Source organism: Artemia franciscana, chromosome 9 (genome assembly GCF_032884065.1).
Source record: "Artemia franciscana chromosome 9, ASM3288406v1, whole genome shotgun sequence".
Taxonomy (NCBI): Eukaryota; Metazoa; Arthropoda; class Branchiopoda; order Anostraca; family Artemiidae; genus Artemia; species Artemia franciscana.
The window spans coordinates 42,576,632-42,591,527 of NC_088871.1; the positions used below are offsets into that span (position 1 = coordinate 42,576,632).

Genomic DNA, 14,896 nt, shown 5'->3' on the forward strand with positions numbered 1-14,896 from the left:
TTTTCTTATTTTTCAAAGCGCATATCATATTTGCCATCGTCTATAAGCTTTTTTGCGTTCCGTTTCTACTTCAAAAATGAAAAATAAAGACTATCAAACAGTTCGTGGCAACATTCGGCCCAATTGTAATTGAAACTTTAAAAAACAGAACTTGAATACCAGTAGATACTCAAAAGAATCAGCGTATTATTTTGATTTGAAATATGTAAGATTCATTAAATTAAGTATTGCTCATTAAAGTTACGAGCCAGAGAAAATTTGCCTGATTTTTGAAATGGTGGTTGAAACACCTGTTAAAATTTAAGGAATTTTTAATTAAAATCACGCCATCACATTTAGTGTACCAGAGAACCCTACTGTTGAAGTTTCAGGCTCCAACATACATAAATGTGGAATTTCGCTATTTTTTGCCAGAAGACATGTCACAGATACGTGGGTATTTTTTTTTTTTTTTTCAGGGGCAATCATATTGAAATAATGGTCCAAAGAGATCAGGAGAGGGTGCATTCAAACGGAAAATAACGGTGCAGTTTATGGCCTCTTCTGAACTACACACTAGCTAGATAAACACTAATTGGATAAACACTAATAAAATATCCTGAACTATCCTTCCCTGAGAGAAGCTTTATGTTACATACTATGCTAATGCTACATACCTTATACTACATGTATGTATTCCTCATGTTACATGTCATCACTTTTCAACTTATTATTATGTTTCATAGATTTTAAAACTCAATATGTTGTGTTTGGTAACGGTGCAGTTTATGGCCTCTTCTGAACTACACACTAACTAGATAAACACTAATTGGATAAACACTAATAAGATATCCTGAACTATCCTTCCCTGAGAGAAGCTTTATGTTACATACTATGCTAATGCTACATACCTTATACTACATGTATGTATTCCTCATGTTACATGTCATCACTTTTCAACTTATTATTATGTTTCATAGATTTTAAAACTCAATATGTTGTGTTTGGTAACGGTGCAGTTTATGGCCTCTTGTGAACCACACACTAACTAGGTAAACACTAGTTAGATAAACACTAAGTATATATCCTGAACTAAGCACATTAAAAATATTCTTACTTTATTACATTCATAAAACCTTTATCTACATATGTTTTAACTGTAAAAGTTTTATGTTGTTCAAAGCATTTTTCTACTATGATTTTCATTTATTTTTTAGTCGTGTAATTTCTTATATGAAATCGGCATGCAAAACAATCACAACCATGCTCGGGAATACCTCATTTATTTATTTACACGTATTTCAGGAAGACATACGCTTAACAGTAACATCATTACAAAGCAAATAAATTTATTTTAATTCTACATAAAAGTTTAAAGTTGTTCAAAGTTTTATTCTTCTATGATTTCCGCTTGTTTTTTTAGATGTGTTATTTCTTATACAGACTCAGCATGCAAAATAATAAAACTGGTTTAGTCGGGAAACACATGCAATAAAATCATACAACAATTTCCTTCCGATTTTCATTTCGATTCTTTTTTCCTTTTTGTGGTAAATGGTAAATGTGGATGGATAAAGGCTCTAAATTTTCAATAAATTAAATTAAAAAAAAGAAACAACAAAGTAAGCTGAAGGGGATTGAAGTTAAAAATTTAAAGCAAACAGGGTCTACTGTAAATGTGAGTTGGCTGCCGTTCCTCTCACAGTGAAGGGGATGTGTGAAACCTCAAGAGATATATTTAGGCCATAATCTCAGGTTTTACATGAGAGGTCCTCCCAATCAATCTTTAGGGGATGGTAATTAATCCCTAGCCTACTTTCATTGGAGGAATGTATCTGGATAAACACAAAATAAAGGAAGTCAATAAATCAGACCATGTTATTGGATTTTAAATAATAAAAAATACTCTATTGGTTTCTTCTGATTCCCACGACACTGTAGGCCTAATGATTTTCAGTGTTGCCAATTTCATCATTTCCGTACATTTCTGGTAATTAATACTAAATAGACAGCCAATATTCCATTCACAAGAAAAGACTTAGGTGCAATATAGCCGAGAGAGCAAATGAATTATAGTGCTTACAAACATTCTTGGTCATCTCCTGGTTTTTTACAGCGAAGCTCACAGGATTTAGGAGGTTCACCAGGCTTAGGAAGACACTGACAGGATTCAAGGCCATATGCCAAACAAATAGAACCAGTACATTCCTTAAAAAAGAGTTGGAGGAATTTCACCAGACAACATTTAAATACACAGGACTGTAGCATGATCAATGGATCCGTTCTTTTTAACCGGTAAAACACTTTGACCAGTTATGGTTGCGCAAAAATACACAAATGATTTGTGTTGTTCAGAGGGTATTCTAACGACATCGTTTTATTTTATGATTTTTTTTTTGTCTTAATTTTTCCGTTTTTTTTTTATTTTTGCTTTCATTTTATCCGTTTATAGGTCTGTTTTTATGTGTGTTTTTTTCAAGAGCTATAAAAACTTTGAACAGTGATAATAGAGCCACAATACAAAAATAGGTTGTGTTTTTCAGAACATATTTTAACAACAACATTTTTGTTCGTTTTATTTTTTCATTTTTTTTTTATTTTCGCCTTGATTTTTCGTTTGATAGAGGCTGTCTCGTTCTAAAGGGCTTGAAAAGCTTTGAACAATGACAGTTGAGCCATGATACAAAAATGGGTAGTCTTGTTCAGAACGTATTTTAACAACAAAATATATATCGTCTCTTTTTCGATTTTATTTTTCTGTCTTACAGACTCCGTTTTTAAGGATTAGAAAAAACTTGAAGCAGTTATAGCTGAGATGTAATTGCTCTTATTTTCTGTTTTATAGAGTCCGTTTTAAAACTTCAAAACGGTCAACTTTTTAGGTCATGACCTAAAAATGAAGCCAGCAAATTCCTTAAAAAAGAGCTTGATAAATTTTACCAGACAATATTAAAAAATGTTGTCCTATATTCTGTATTCATTATTTTTCTGTTTTGTATTTTCTATTTTATTTCTCCATCTTACAGAGTCCGTTTTTTAAGGGTTAGAAAAACTTTCAGCAGTAATGGCTGAGCTGTAATTGCTTTTATTTTTCCGTTTTATAGAGTCTTTTTTTTCTAAGGAATAGAAAAATTTTGAGCAGTCATAATTGAGCCATAACAAAAAAATGGACTGTTGCTCTGAATGTATTTTACCAAAAACATTTTTTTTTCTCTGCTTTTATTTTTCCGTTTTATAGATTCCGTTATTTCCTTGGGCTAGAAAAAGTTTTAGCAGTGATACTTGAGCCATGGTGCAAAAATTGGCTGATTTGTTCAGAACGTATTTTACCGATGAATTTTACCAGACAATATTCAAAAATTTTGTTCTATATGCTGAATCAAATTCACATGTCCAATAGCAAGTAAAGATAACTATGCAATGAGAGATTAACTCAAACTAATGTAAATTGGAATACTAAGCTGAAAACAATGTTGTTGTTTTTTTTTGGGGGGGGGGATTTTAGCACTGATGGCTGAGCAGTAATAAAAAGTGGGTTCCACTGTTCAGAAAGGTTGTGTTGTTCGGGATTAAAAGGAATTAATGTACATGGCCACACCGCAAAAGAGCAGGGTGAATACTTACAAAAAATGTTTTGGTTAAAAACTCGTTGTTTTTGTTAGCTTAAAGAAACTAACACAGACAAAAATCAACCAACAAAAAGAACTTACCTGGCTCAAATTTGACATAGATACGACAATTAAATACAACAACGGGTCAAAAAGTCGGAGTACTTTGCATGATTAAGGAATAATATGAATGACTTGCAAAATTACGTCAAAAAATAAATCAAAGCAACTAAAGCGCACTTTTTTAATAAGACATATACAAAAGTAATCTCTCTCTCTCTCTCTCTCTATCCATCTATCTATCTATCTATCTGTCTATCTATCTATCTGTTCTTCTTTCTCTTTTTCTCTTTGAACCGGAAAAGGGACAACATAAAAATCTTCCTTTTTCTGGTAGATTTTTTTCGGTAGGTTCAATGTGAAAAAAGCAGAAGGTGTCACCCAGATGGCCCCTGAAATTACCTATTTCTTAAGACCCCGTACCCTAATATGGCCCCGGTCCCGTACCCTGACTGTTACTGACGTATACTGACTGCAATTAAATCAAAGCAACTAAAGCGCACTTTTTTATAAGACATATACGAAAGTAATCTCTCTCTATCTATCTATCTATCTGTTCTTCTTTCTCTTTTTCTCTTTGAAAGGACAACATAAAAATCTTCCTTTTTCTGGTAGATTTTTTTCGGTAGGTTCAATGTGGAAAAAGCGGAAGGTGTCACCCAGATGGCCCCTGAAATTACTTATTTCTTAAGGCCCCGTACCCTAATATGACCCCGGTCCCGTACCCTGACTGTTTGCTGTTTCAATTATCTCAGGCTTCGTACAATTAATTCATGATCTAGAATTCTGCGTGAACTAGTTCAAATTAGTAGTTGCATTAAGCTTTTTCTTCTGAGTAGCGAAGGTTTTTCCAACGATTTCAAACCACTCAAATGTGAGTGGGATTCCTTGTGGCACAGATCAAATGGATCAAATGTGGCACACTAGGCCTTCAAAACACTGTGGACAGTTGTTATTTTGCTTTATGTTTTACAAATCCTGAACACCAAGTTAATAAAATCCAGCACAGAGCACTCCTTCAGAGGTGCAAATCAAGGTGTTTAAAGTAAGGGCAAGAGCCAAAAACTGTCAGTGGGGAAGGGAGACTAGATTGTAAGAAAATCATGCTTAACTCTTTTTCCGGCGCTTTGCCCGGATCTATAACTTTTCAATGGATTTCTGAGGAACAATAACTTCCCTAAAACAAATGTCTAAAACGTAGATTGTAAAGTAATATTTATGATTAAAATATAGATTTTGTCGCTAATTAAGACAGCTGCAATGCAGACCTCCAAAGAAGCGGAGAATATAATAATGAAAAATTGCATTATATTAACAACAAGTGTGGTAAAGTTAATTATGTTTAGCAATATTAATAATATTACTTAAGTTATTAATTTGTTTATCCAAAATTTGTCAAATAATTGTTAGCTAAAATTTTGATTGTAAGTTGGAAGATTTGCTGTTAATAGTACGTTTGACACAAAATAACAGTTTCTACTTAATTTTGTCGCAATCTATGGATTTCAACTAAAAAAAATGTGTATTTTCAATAAAAAATAATCGAAAAATCCTACGAGAAAACTCAATAATTTTCATAGTTTTGGAACAATCAAAAGAGAGATCTTCATCAGATGTCTAGATGGCAATATTACCGTATACACAAAACCAAATCAAACAGCAATGATCCGATCTACTTACGCCCATAAAGCAAACAAATTCATAATTGCACACTGTTTTGTTTGGTTTATTGATTGATCGCGGACATTCAGCGGTTTTTCCGTCACAATAACTAGAGTCTCGGCAACCATTGTCTTCTCTGCACTTGGCTCCCTGTTTTAATAAACATTCTTCTGTGCAGCAAGGGCCCTAGAAGAGTTGATAATTTTGAAAAGAATGAAGATACCTGTTGCTTAACCCATTTCTTCTTCCTTATTTCTTTCATTTCTATATTCTATACTTCTATACATTTCTATATTAAATATATTTCTATATTACATATCATATATTTCTATATTACATATTTCTATATATTCTATATTTCTTTCATTTATTATTCCTTCTTAAATAACTACAACAACGTTAAAGCGGTTATATTTTCTTCTTTGTAAAAATTTTTTTTTTTGTAAAGAGCGCAAGGTTGAGACAGTCCCTCGCATATACTAGACAATTTTATTCTTTTACTGTCGCTCTTTACTTTTATTTGAAAAAAAACGTATTTTTCAAATTTATCTAAAAAGACAGATTTCTATAAATCTTACAAGTTCAAGAGACTGTTCAAAACTCTTTCGTTCGAATTTCTCCTTGTAATGTTCCCACGTCCATGTAATTCAAATAACCATAATTACGTTGAATCATCCTAATCCTTATTATCAAGGACAAGACGAGATTCTACAGGGAAACTTTTCAATTTTCGTCGAAAATAGGCAACGACAGAAATGGCCCAAATTTAGAGTCTTGATTTTATGAAGCGTAAGAAACAATTCAAATGTTATCCCTTGTAACAACAATTTACCACATGAATAATTATTTTAGTAGCATGTCAGCTTAATGACTTTGTGCTTGTTTTCTGACAGCGTTGTCAGCAGAGGAGAATCTCTATGCTTCCCCTTTCCTTTTCCTGTCCGAATGATGAACTCAAATGAATAACTTTTCAACCCAATAACGACGGCTTAAGGAAAAATAAACAGCCGGTTAGTGTCAGCATCGACCCATCTTGATCAATGTTGCCATCAATCAATATCAACATTAAGAATGCCACTAGGAGGGGATTCTAGGGGACAAATGCCTTCTCTAAATTACCAAAATGCAGCAGGAGCTCCTATATAAGACCGATCTCAAGGAAATGGGCTGGTTTCAGTTTATAAGACTTCCCCTGAGCCCTTGCCAAAGCTTTTAAAAACAGAATCTCCGAAGACTGTAATACTATACTTTCATTATTTCATACAGACATGAATACAACCGTCAGATCAATTGAGTCACATATGACTCAGACGCTCCTAGACATTTAGAAGTTTCTAAAGCCTTTTCGTGCTCCAAAGTGTAAAACCTTTTTAATACGACCAGGAAGCAGCCTGGATGTACTTCCTAGAAGTAATTATTCTAAGACTGTTTAATTATAGTTTTAACGATCGCATTTATTCCAAGCCTTATTTGATTTATAAATGTGCTTTGCTAAGGACAGCCCTTTTAGGTATGTAAGTATAAGAATCTCTCAGTGTGTGTGTGTGTGTGGGTGTCACAGGGATTAACCAAGCTCAAATAGACTGAAAGCCGTAGTCAATTTTTTCACTAGGTTTAAATTCCTTCTCTGATGTTCACTCCAAGCCTTGAGACTCGCATCTCTGGAGAAAGCTGATAACACCCTTTACTCACCGGAAACTTCAACCACTCCGCCTGGAACCAAGTCACGGGCTTCTATCCTTTGAAAACCAGTCTTATCTGCTCTTAAAATATAGCCCTTGCATATAGACCCGAAATGTTCATTTAATGGTTAAAAAAAAACAACAATGTTTTAGGAAAATTCCCCATTGTCTTCCCATTATTGTTGTTCTTATTCCAAAGTATGAACAATTGCAATATTTTCATTATTTTTCTACAAGCACCCATAGGCCCATAGAATCTTTGAAAAAAATTAACCAAGCCTTTTCGTACTCTAATGCATATAATAGTTGCAAGGCGCCACTTTTATATTGATTATTAGAAATGGAATAAGACGACTTATTCCAAGATAGTAAAATTCTTAAAAATGTAACCAAACCTTTCTGTATTCTAAAGCATAAAATATTTGCAAGTTACCACTTTCATATTCCTTGTAAAAAAAAATGAGACAATCGTCCATAAAGTTGACTTATAGATATTAGACTTCTTAAAAAAATGCAAGTATTTTCGTATTCCAAAATATTAAGTAAATGAAAATTTTCATTATTATTACTTATTGTTTTACAAACAAAAAGGCACGCGTTGATACAGTTGAGTCGTCTATCGCTCATAAGACTCTTTAAAACTTGATTCTGCTTTGGCCCTTCATTTGGCCATTCTGTTTTTGACAACTTTGATTCTGCTTTGGCCCTTCATATTTTCGGAAACCCTGATCATTTACTTCTTTTTGAAGAGGCGACTTTAATATCCACTCTAAATGGCTTACCGCAATCTTTTAGAGAGGTCATTGAGATAAAAAAATATATAAACAGAAATTTTGCTATAAATAGAGACACAGGAAATATTTCCTTAAGCCCAATTTATAATAGCTTAATATTAAAAGATTCAATCAATATTTTTTCCCAGTCTCGTTTTAGGCAATCTGCACTGTGAAACAAAATATTACTTTAAACATCGAGCCTCGGAAAAAGTATATAAATAAAGCATTACGCTCAAAGGTAGTTTTAGCATCAGGGAGGTACGAAAGGGGGGGGGACTTTGGTTCCAGGACCACCTTCAAAATCTATCATTTCCCTAATTCGAACGCACTTCTTATTCAAATTATCAAATCAATCTTGTATTTACTATTGCGCTCTTCAACGCCATAAAAATTTCCGTGTGCGTGCTTGATTTGTTTATTGAACAACAATTGTTATTGAATATCTTAGTATTTGCTTTAAACATTTTGTATATCTTGCAACTCTTAAATTCTAAGTAGTAGCACCTTACCTATTTAATTGGAATAAGTCTGTAACTAATCTGGCGTTTGCTTAATGCAACGGACAACTGAAGCCTGAGGCAAGCATATTCACCAACAATTTAGTCAGCAGATTTCCGGTAGTCAGAGGGAATATCCGTTTTTTTACACATGTCTGACAGTAAGCATTGCATATAATTATAAGAGACTGGATATATTTAGTACTTTTTATGATTTACCGGAAGATCGCTGAAAGACTTCGCTGAAAATAGTTGCAATCGTAAACAGTTGTCGAAATTCCGTCTTTCAGGTGCTGATAACTATCCTTGCCTGTTTGATGAATCTATGAAAGTCCTCCTCCTCTTTACTGACTTATATCTATGTGAGACCGGACTTTTGGCTATGGTTTACATTAAACTAAGCACAGAAATAAATTGGGTACATAAAACTCACTGTGATTAAAAGTTGAATTGATGCTGAAACTGTAATGAAGAAAAATCGGAAACAAATATCGGTTTGTACAAAAATCGGAAACAAATAAGTTTGACTCCTTCTCTCCACTCTACTTTTTAGAACAGTAAAAAAAATTAGCGCAAAGAGCAGGGCGTTGAGGAGGGAAGAGCCCCTTTAATATACGGAGTAATTTCTGTTCGTTTTAAGTTTTAATCCCGCTCCTTACTTTCAGTAAAAAAAAAAATTGTTTTGATTTTGGCTTTCCGCACATGAATAATTAAAACGAAATTTGCATATAAATTTATTTTTATGGCTAAATCGCTTTCTCAAAGTTTTGATCGGACGATTTGGAGAGAAATGAAGCGGAGGAGTAGGCCTAATTACCCTCCAATTTCTTGGTTATTTAAAAAGGCAACTAGAAGTTTTAATTTTTTTACGAACGTTTTTATGAGTAAAAATTTACGCAACTCACGAATTAACTTTTGTGACGAACTTCTATATTTGTATGTTTTTATTACGTATATGAGGGAATTCACCCCCTTGTCAATACCTGACTCTTTACACTGAAGTTTAAATTTTGTCCCAATTCCTAAATAATGACCCCTGAATCACTAAGGCCGTAAAATAAATAGTTCAAATTAATATAATTACTTTAGCGTAAAGAGCGAGGTATTAGGAGGAGGTGAATCCCTCATATGCGTAATAATTTCGGTTCGCTTAAGTTTTAATGCTGCTCCTTACTTTCAGTTGAAAAAAAACTTTTTCATATTTATTTTTTCATTGTATTTTTTTAAAAATGCTAAAAAATCCTGCTCCTCCTTTCATGAAAATTTCCTTCCCCCATGACGAATTCCTCCATGGAAAGTTCCCCTCGTATAACGCCCTCCCCTCAGCCCCTCCTCCCAACTGAAAAATCCCCCTGAAAGCGTTCGTACACTTCCCAATAACCATTACTATGTGCAAACACTGGTCAAGGTTTGTAACTTGCTGCCCCTCCCACGGGGACTGTGGGGGAGTAAGGCGTCCCCAAAAACATATTTATTAGGTTTTTCGACTATGCTGAATAAAATGGCTATCTCAGAATTTTGATCCTATGACTTTGGGGGGAAAATGAGCGTGGGAGGGGGCCTAGATGCCCTCCAGTTTTTGGTCACTTAAAAACATTAGAACTTTTCATTTCCGTTCAAGTGAGCCCTCACACGACATTCTAGGACCACTGGATCGATAAGTTTACCAATGAAAAATAAAAATAAAAAAATAAATAAACACGCGTCCGTTATCTGTCTTGTGGCAAAAAATGCAAAATTCCACATTTTTGTAGATAGGAGCTCGAAACTTCTGCTAAAAGGTTCTCTGATATGCTGAATCTGATGGTGTGATTTTCGTTAAGATTCTATGACTTTTAAAAGGTGTTTCTCCCTATTTTCTAAAATAAGGCAAATTTTCTCCGGCTCGTGACTTTTGATGGATAAGTCTAAACTTATATATTTAAAATCAGCATTACAATGCAATTCTTTTGATATAACTATTTTTATAAAAAAATCCATTTTTTAGAGTTTCGGTTACTATTGAGCCAGGTTGCTCCTTACTACAGTTCGTTACCACGAACTGTTTGATTTTTGCAGTTTTTTTTAACGATTCTTTTTCAGTTAATAATTACTGTTGTTCTATAATTATTTGTTATAATAGTTGTTTTCTCCGGTCATTTCAGTCTTAATCTTTCTCAGTTAATAATTTGTGGTTGTTTGTTAAATTTTTATTTTTTGTAATTGGTGTTCTTCAGGTGTTTCAGCCTTGTTTTTTTTTTCTAACCTAGCAACAGAGATTGTCCAATGTTAAGATATGACAAGTGTTTTTATATTGACCAATTTTCACACGAATTGGAGAATATCTGGTTGCAAGTTACAGAAAACATAGTATAACTTTAAACATTTTATATGCCAAACGTTCAAAATTATGAGGTTCTATATATTAAACGCAATTGCGTGTTATATAATTAACGCAATAAAATCGTCAGCCTTTGTCTAAACGTATATTCTTTGATGTATTTTAAGAAGTTAATACTATCCTTCAGTGTTTATTCATAGATTAAATGCTGAGGAATTCTCTCATTTTTTTTTATTGGTTGTTTTATTTTATTTTGTATTAATTAATAATTAAATTTTTAATGTATTTTTCCGATATTTTTAATGGGTCATGCTACTATGCTAAAACTATAAGTTGTTATAACTAACATCCACCATAGACATGGTAATGTTATTACATAGACACGGTAATGTTATTATATCCTGACTTATATCTTTTACTCTCAATTTATCTGTTTTAACCTCACAATTTAATAAGTTTGAAGCTCTTTTATGATTTTGTCATTTTGTAAATTACTTTCCTTAAAAAAGACATATTTGAGAACTGAAGAAATATTTCTCAAGTATATTAGTCTTGAGTTAACATGACGTCATTTTTCACATTTTGACCCATTTCAGGTTCTATAAATACATTATCAGTGCAGATTAGTATGACGTCAGTATTGTTATTAGTATTATAGCCGTCCATCAGCAATGACGTCATTTTCACAATATATACGGAGATCTTCAGGCCTTTTTATCAGTTATTTAAAAAGAGTGTTAACGATGCTTAAATTTATAGCCATTACGATTCCCTGCGCTGGAATAGTAACCACGTGGGCAATTAAAAAATATGGAGAATCCAAAAAGGATGAAAGGCCAAAGAATGTGGATAGAAACCCAGATAGAATTCTTAAGCATAAAAATGATCTCAAAACAGCCAACAAGGGTGTAGGATTAGATGTTGGCTGTGAAGGGTTTGCAACTGGCGTCAAAGAAGTCACGGGTCTGCTTCACAAGTCTCATACCAATGCTGGCAAAATGGCTTATGACGGCCCTCAACTAGGGTCCTTGATTTTAGCTTGGGCTAGAATATGTGAAATCCTTGGACCACAGTTAGAACCTTACCTACAAATGGCTATACCACTTGTCATTCAAGCAGCTAATATGGAACCTGATTTACATTTCGAAGATCGAGATGCTGCTGAGAACAATATGGAAATAAAAATAAAAGAAGACATCAAAAGGAAAGCTATTGATTTGAAAATACTGGCAACTTTTGTTGCGGGAGTCAAAGAAGATTCTTCTGACGCTGACAAAGCTTGCGAAATAATATTAAAAAATATTAATTTTGTTGAAGTTAACATCAGAAGAGCTGCAGTACAAAGCTGTCGCGTAGTATGTGAGTATGCCAAATATAAAGATCGAAAATATAAGAAAACAATTTTCTTTTCTATAGTGGAATATATAGTCGATGAGCCAAATAAGGAGATTTTGTTGGAAAAGCTCGATTTATTGGTTGTCTGTATGAAAACCTTCGGTGCTAAAATATTCGACTGTGATGTAATAATTAAAATTGATCAAATCTTGAGGAAAATCTTTGAAATTCATGACAAAAATAAGGAAGAAAAGTCAAAAAGGAAGGACGATGAAGCTAATCATGGTCAGCTTCTGAACAAGATTTATTATATTCTCCATGAAATCCTCATTATAAACAAATACACTTTTAGATGGTATTTTCTTGAGCTGATAAAAGGCCCGGTTAATGATCTACTGACCCCTGAAGAACCATGGGAAGACCAGTTGTTTGCACTACGCATTGTCAATGAAGTAATTGAATATATTGGTCTAGAATGGGACAAATGGTACTCTGACAAAGAAAAAATGTTTATTGAAGGGACGATGGAAAAAATTATGAGGATAATTGACTGTAGGCCACCAGCAGTCGTTTTAGAGGCGGCCTTTCATGGAATTGGTCTTCTGGGGCTCCACCAAGGAGCCATTATTAAGAACTTACGAAGTTATCCAGAATTCCTAACAAAAACACAATTCGAAAACTTGAAAAAATCTAAGCTTTTTCAAAACCTGAAGGAAGCTGCTATAAAACTTGAAAAATGTATAGAAACAGAATATACAAAAGACCCAGAATTTCTTTCTGCAAGAGAAAAGGCCTCCGATACCTTGCTCATATTAAATATGAACATAATGCCAATTGCAGAGCAAGCCAATACTGCAGAGCCAATACAATTGCAGAGCCAAAACATATTTTTGAAAATAACAAATATCTTTATGAATGTAAAAAACTGGATAGGTCAGGCTAGGTTTAGTTGGGCTAGGTTAGATAGTAATATTGATAGTAATTAGACAGATAGTAATATTAGGATAGGTTAGATAGGATAGGTAGTAGTAATAATTATTACTGTTGCTGTGAAAAATCCGAGCAACTCCTCTATCTGGTGAGCATCATGTGATCATTGGTGTAAAGGTCTGATGGAGACTTAGTGTCACAGCTCAACACTTGGCTCAACACTCAACGACTATGACTTATGTGCGATGATTCAGAGCTGTGTGAAAGCTGAGAAGATACGTCAGACTCGTTCATACAAACTACCGTTTGAACAGAAAGCTGATTTACAGAGAGCCTGTATGAACCCTATTTTTTTGGTTTCGAAAGGCACCAAATTGAGGAATACAAGTTCCTTCCTATGCGCTGTTATAGCTGTCAGCAATATGGACATTCCGCGAAAGTTTGTAAGAACTCTGCCTGTTTTTCTTGGTACACCGCTGATCACAGTAATTCAAAGGACAAACCCTATTCTGGTGCTATGAAGTGTGCGCTCTGTGGTTCTACTGATCACCCATGCTATAGCATCAAGTACCAAGTATCAAAGACGCTCCTGAGTAACAAATGAGGAACTCCCCGCTTAGAGTTTGTGTGGAACGTAAATGGGGCCATCATTGAAAAACTTCCATTCATGGAAAGCGCACTCTGCTCTGTAAATGTCTGCATAGTAAATGGAAAAGTGAAACTGCTAAATGCATATGAAAGATAAAGTGACAGTTTGGCTTGAAAATGAAACAGTTCCAGTTCAGACTTTGAAGAAGCAAGGTAGTTTAGATAGTCAGTGTGATTTAAAAAGCAAGACCACTGTTGCCAGTGATATACAGCTGAAATCAAATACAGAGAATCCCAAGAAGCTCAGCAGATCCCAGTCAGAAAACCACAAGAATGTGGAGCAACAAGTTTTCATCCGAAGCTTTTCTCATACCAAAAATATGACGAGTCTTGTGCAGGAGTCCAAGCCAAATGATGCTGAAACAAAGTTGGAGTTAAGCTCTTTAAAGCATACCAAATGTGAAGAGAAACAGAAGCCTCAAACCCATCCCAAACAAAGTAAAGTGGGTAGACTTCCTAAATCAAAAACTGAGACAGCGATTAGTAGCAAGCACAATCCTAGGTCACCGAGGAAGCATTTACGCTCTACAAGCCTGCAAAATCTATTTCCTATGATCAAACATCAAACAAGAAGACGGGATAAAAAAGTTATTGGACTAGGTTGTATGAAATTGGTGCTAAAAGTAAATCAAAAACCTTCTGAAAACCAGAAGAAAAAGAAGAAACCAAAACAGGTTATTGTGTATTTTAATAACGGCTATGGCAAGGATACAAAAATAGTGTCTCCTCCAGAAACTTCATATTAGTATCCGGTTAAAGCTGTTCCTAACATATAAAAAAAAAGTCGTCCCAAAAGGCAAGCTAGCTTAGAGGAAAATTCAAAACAAAAAAAAATTATTCATCAAGTTTCTGAGCCAGGTCATGTTCCAAAAATTCGAGGAACAAGTCTGTAACTAATCTGGCGTTTACGTAATGCAACGGACAGCTGAAGCATGAGGCAAGCATATTCACCAACAATTTAGTCAGCAGATTTCCGGTAGTAAGAGGGAATATCCGTTTTTTTACACATGTCTGACAGTAAGCATTGCATATAATTATAAGAGACTGGATATATTTAGTACTTTTTATGATTTACCGGAAGATCGCTGAAAGACTTCGCTGAAAATAGTTGCAATCGTAAACAGTGGTCGAAATTCCATCTTTCAGTTGCTGAAAGATGAGTCCTCTTTACTGACTCATATCTATGTGAGACCGGACTTTTGGCTATGGTTTACATTAAACTAAGCACAGAAATAAATTGGGTACATAAAACTCACTGTGATTAAAAGTTGAGTTGATGCTGAAACTGTAATGAAGAAAAATCGGAAACAAATACCGGTTTGTACAACAATCGGAAACAAATAAGTTTGACTCCTTCTCTCAACTCTACTTTTTAGAACAGTAAAAAAAAAAATTAGCG

At 34.1% G+C, this 14,896-nt stretch overlaps 1 protein-coding gene across 4 annotated transcripts in view; it reads right to left on the minus strand.

The window, feature by feature from the left end:
• LOC136031442 (tryptophan--tRNA ligase, cytoplasmic-like) overlaps positions 1 to 14,896 on the minus strand; it is an 85,328-nt gene that overhangs the window by 6,778 nt on the left and 63,654 nt on the right. For 3 of the 4 annotated variants that reach the window (XM_065711031.1, XM_065711030.1, XM_065711032.1), the window contains exon 5: positions 2,063 to 2,187. In XM_065711031.1, the coding sequence (XP_065567103.1) occupies positions 2,063 to 2,187 (125 nt within the window). Of the gene's footprint in view, positions 1 to 2,062; positions 2,188 to 5,327; positions 5,496 to 14,896 lie in introns of all 4 variants that reach the window. The other variant, XM_065711033.1, reaches the window with a different exon arrangement.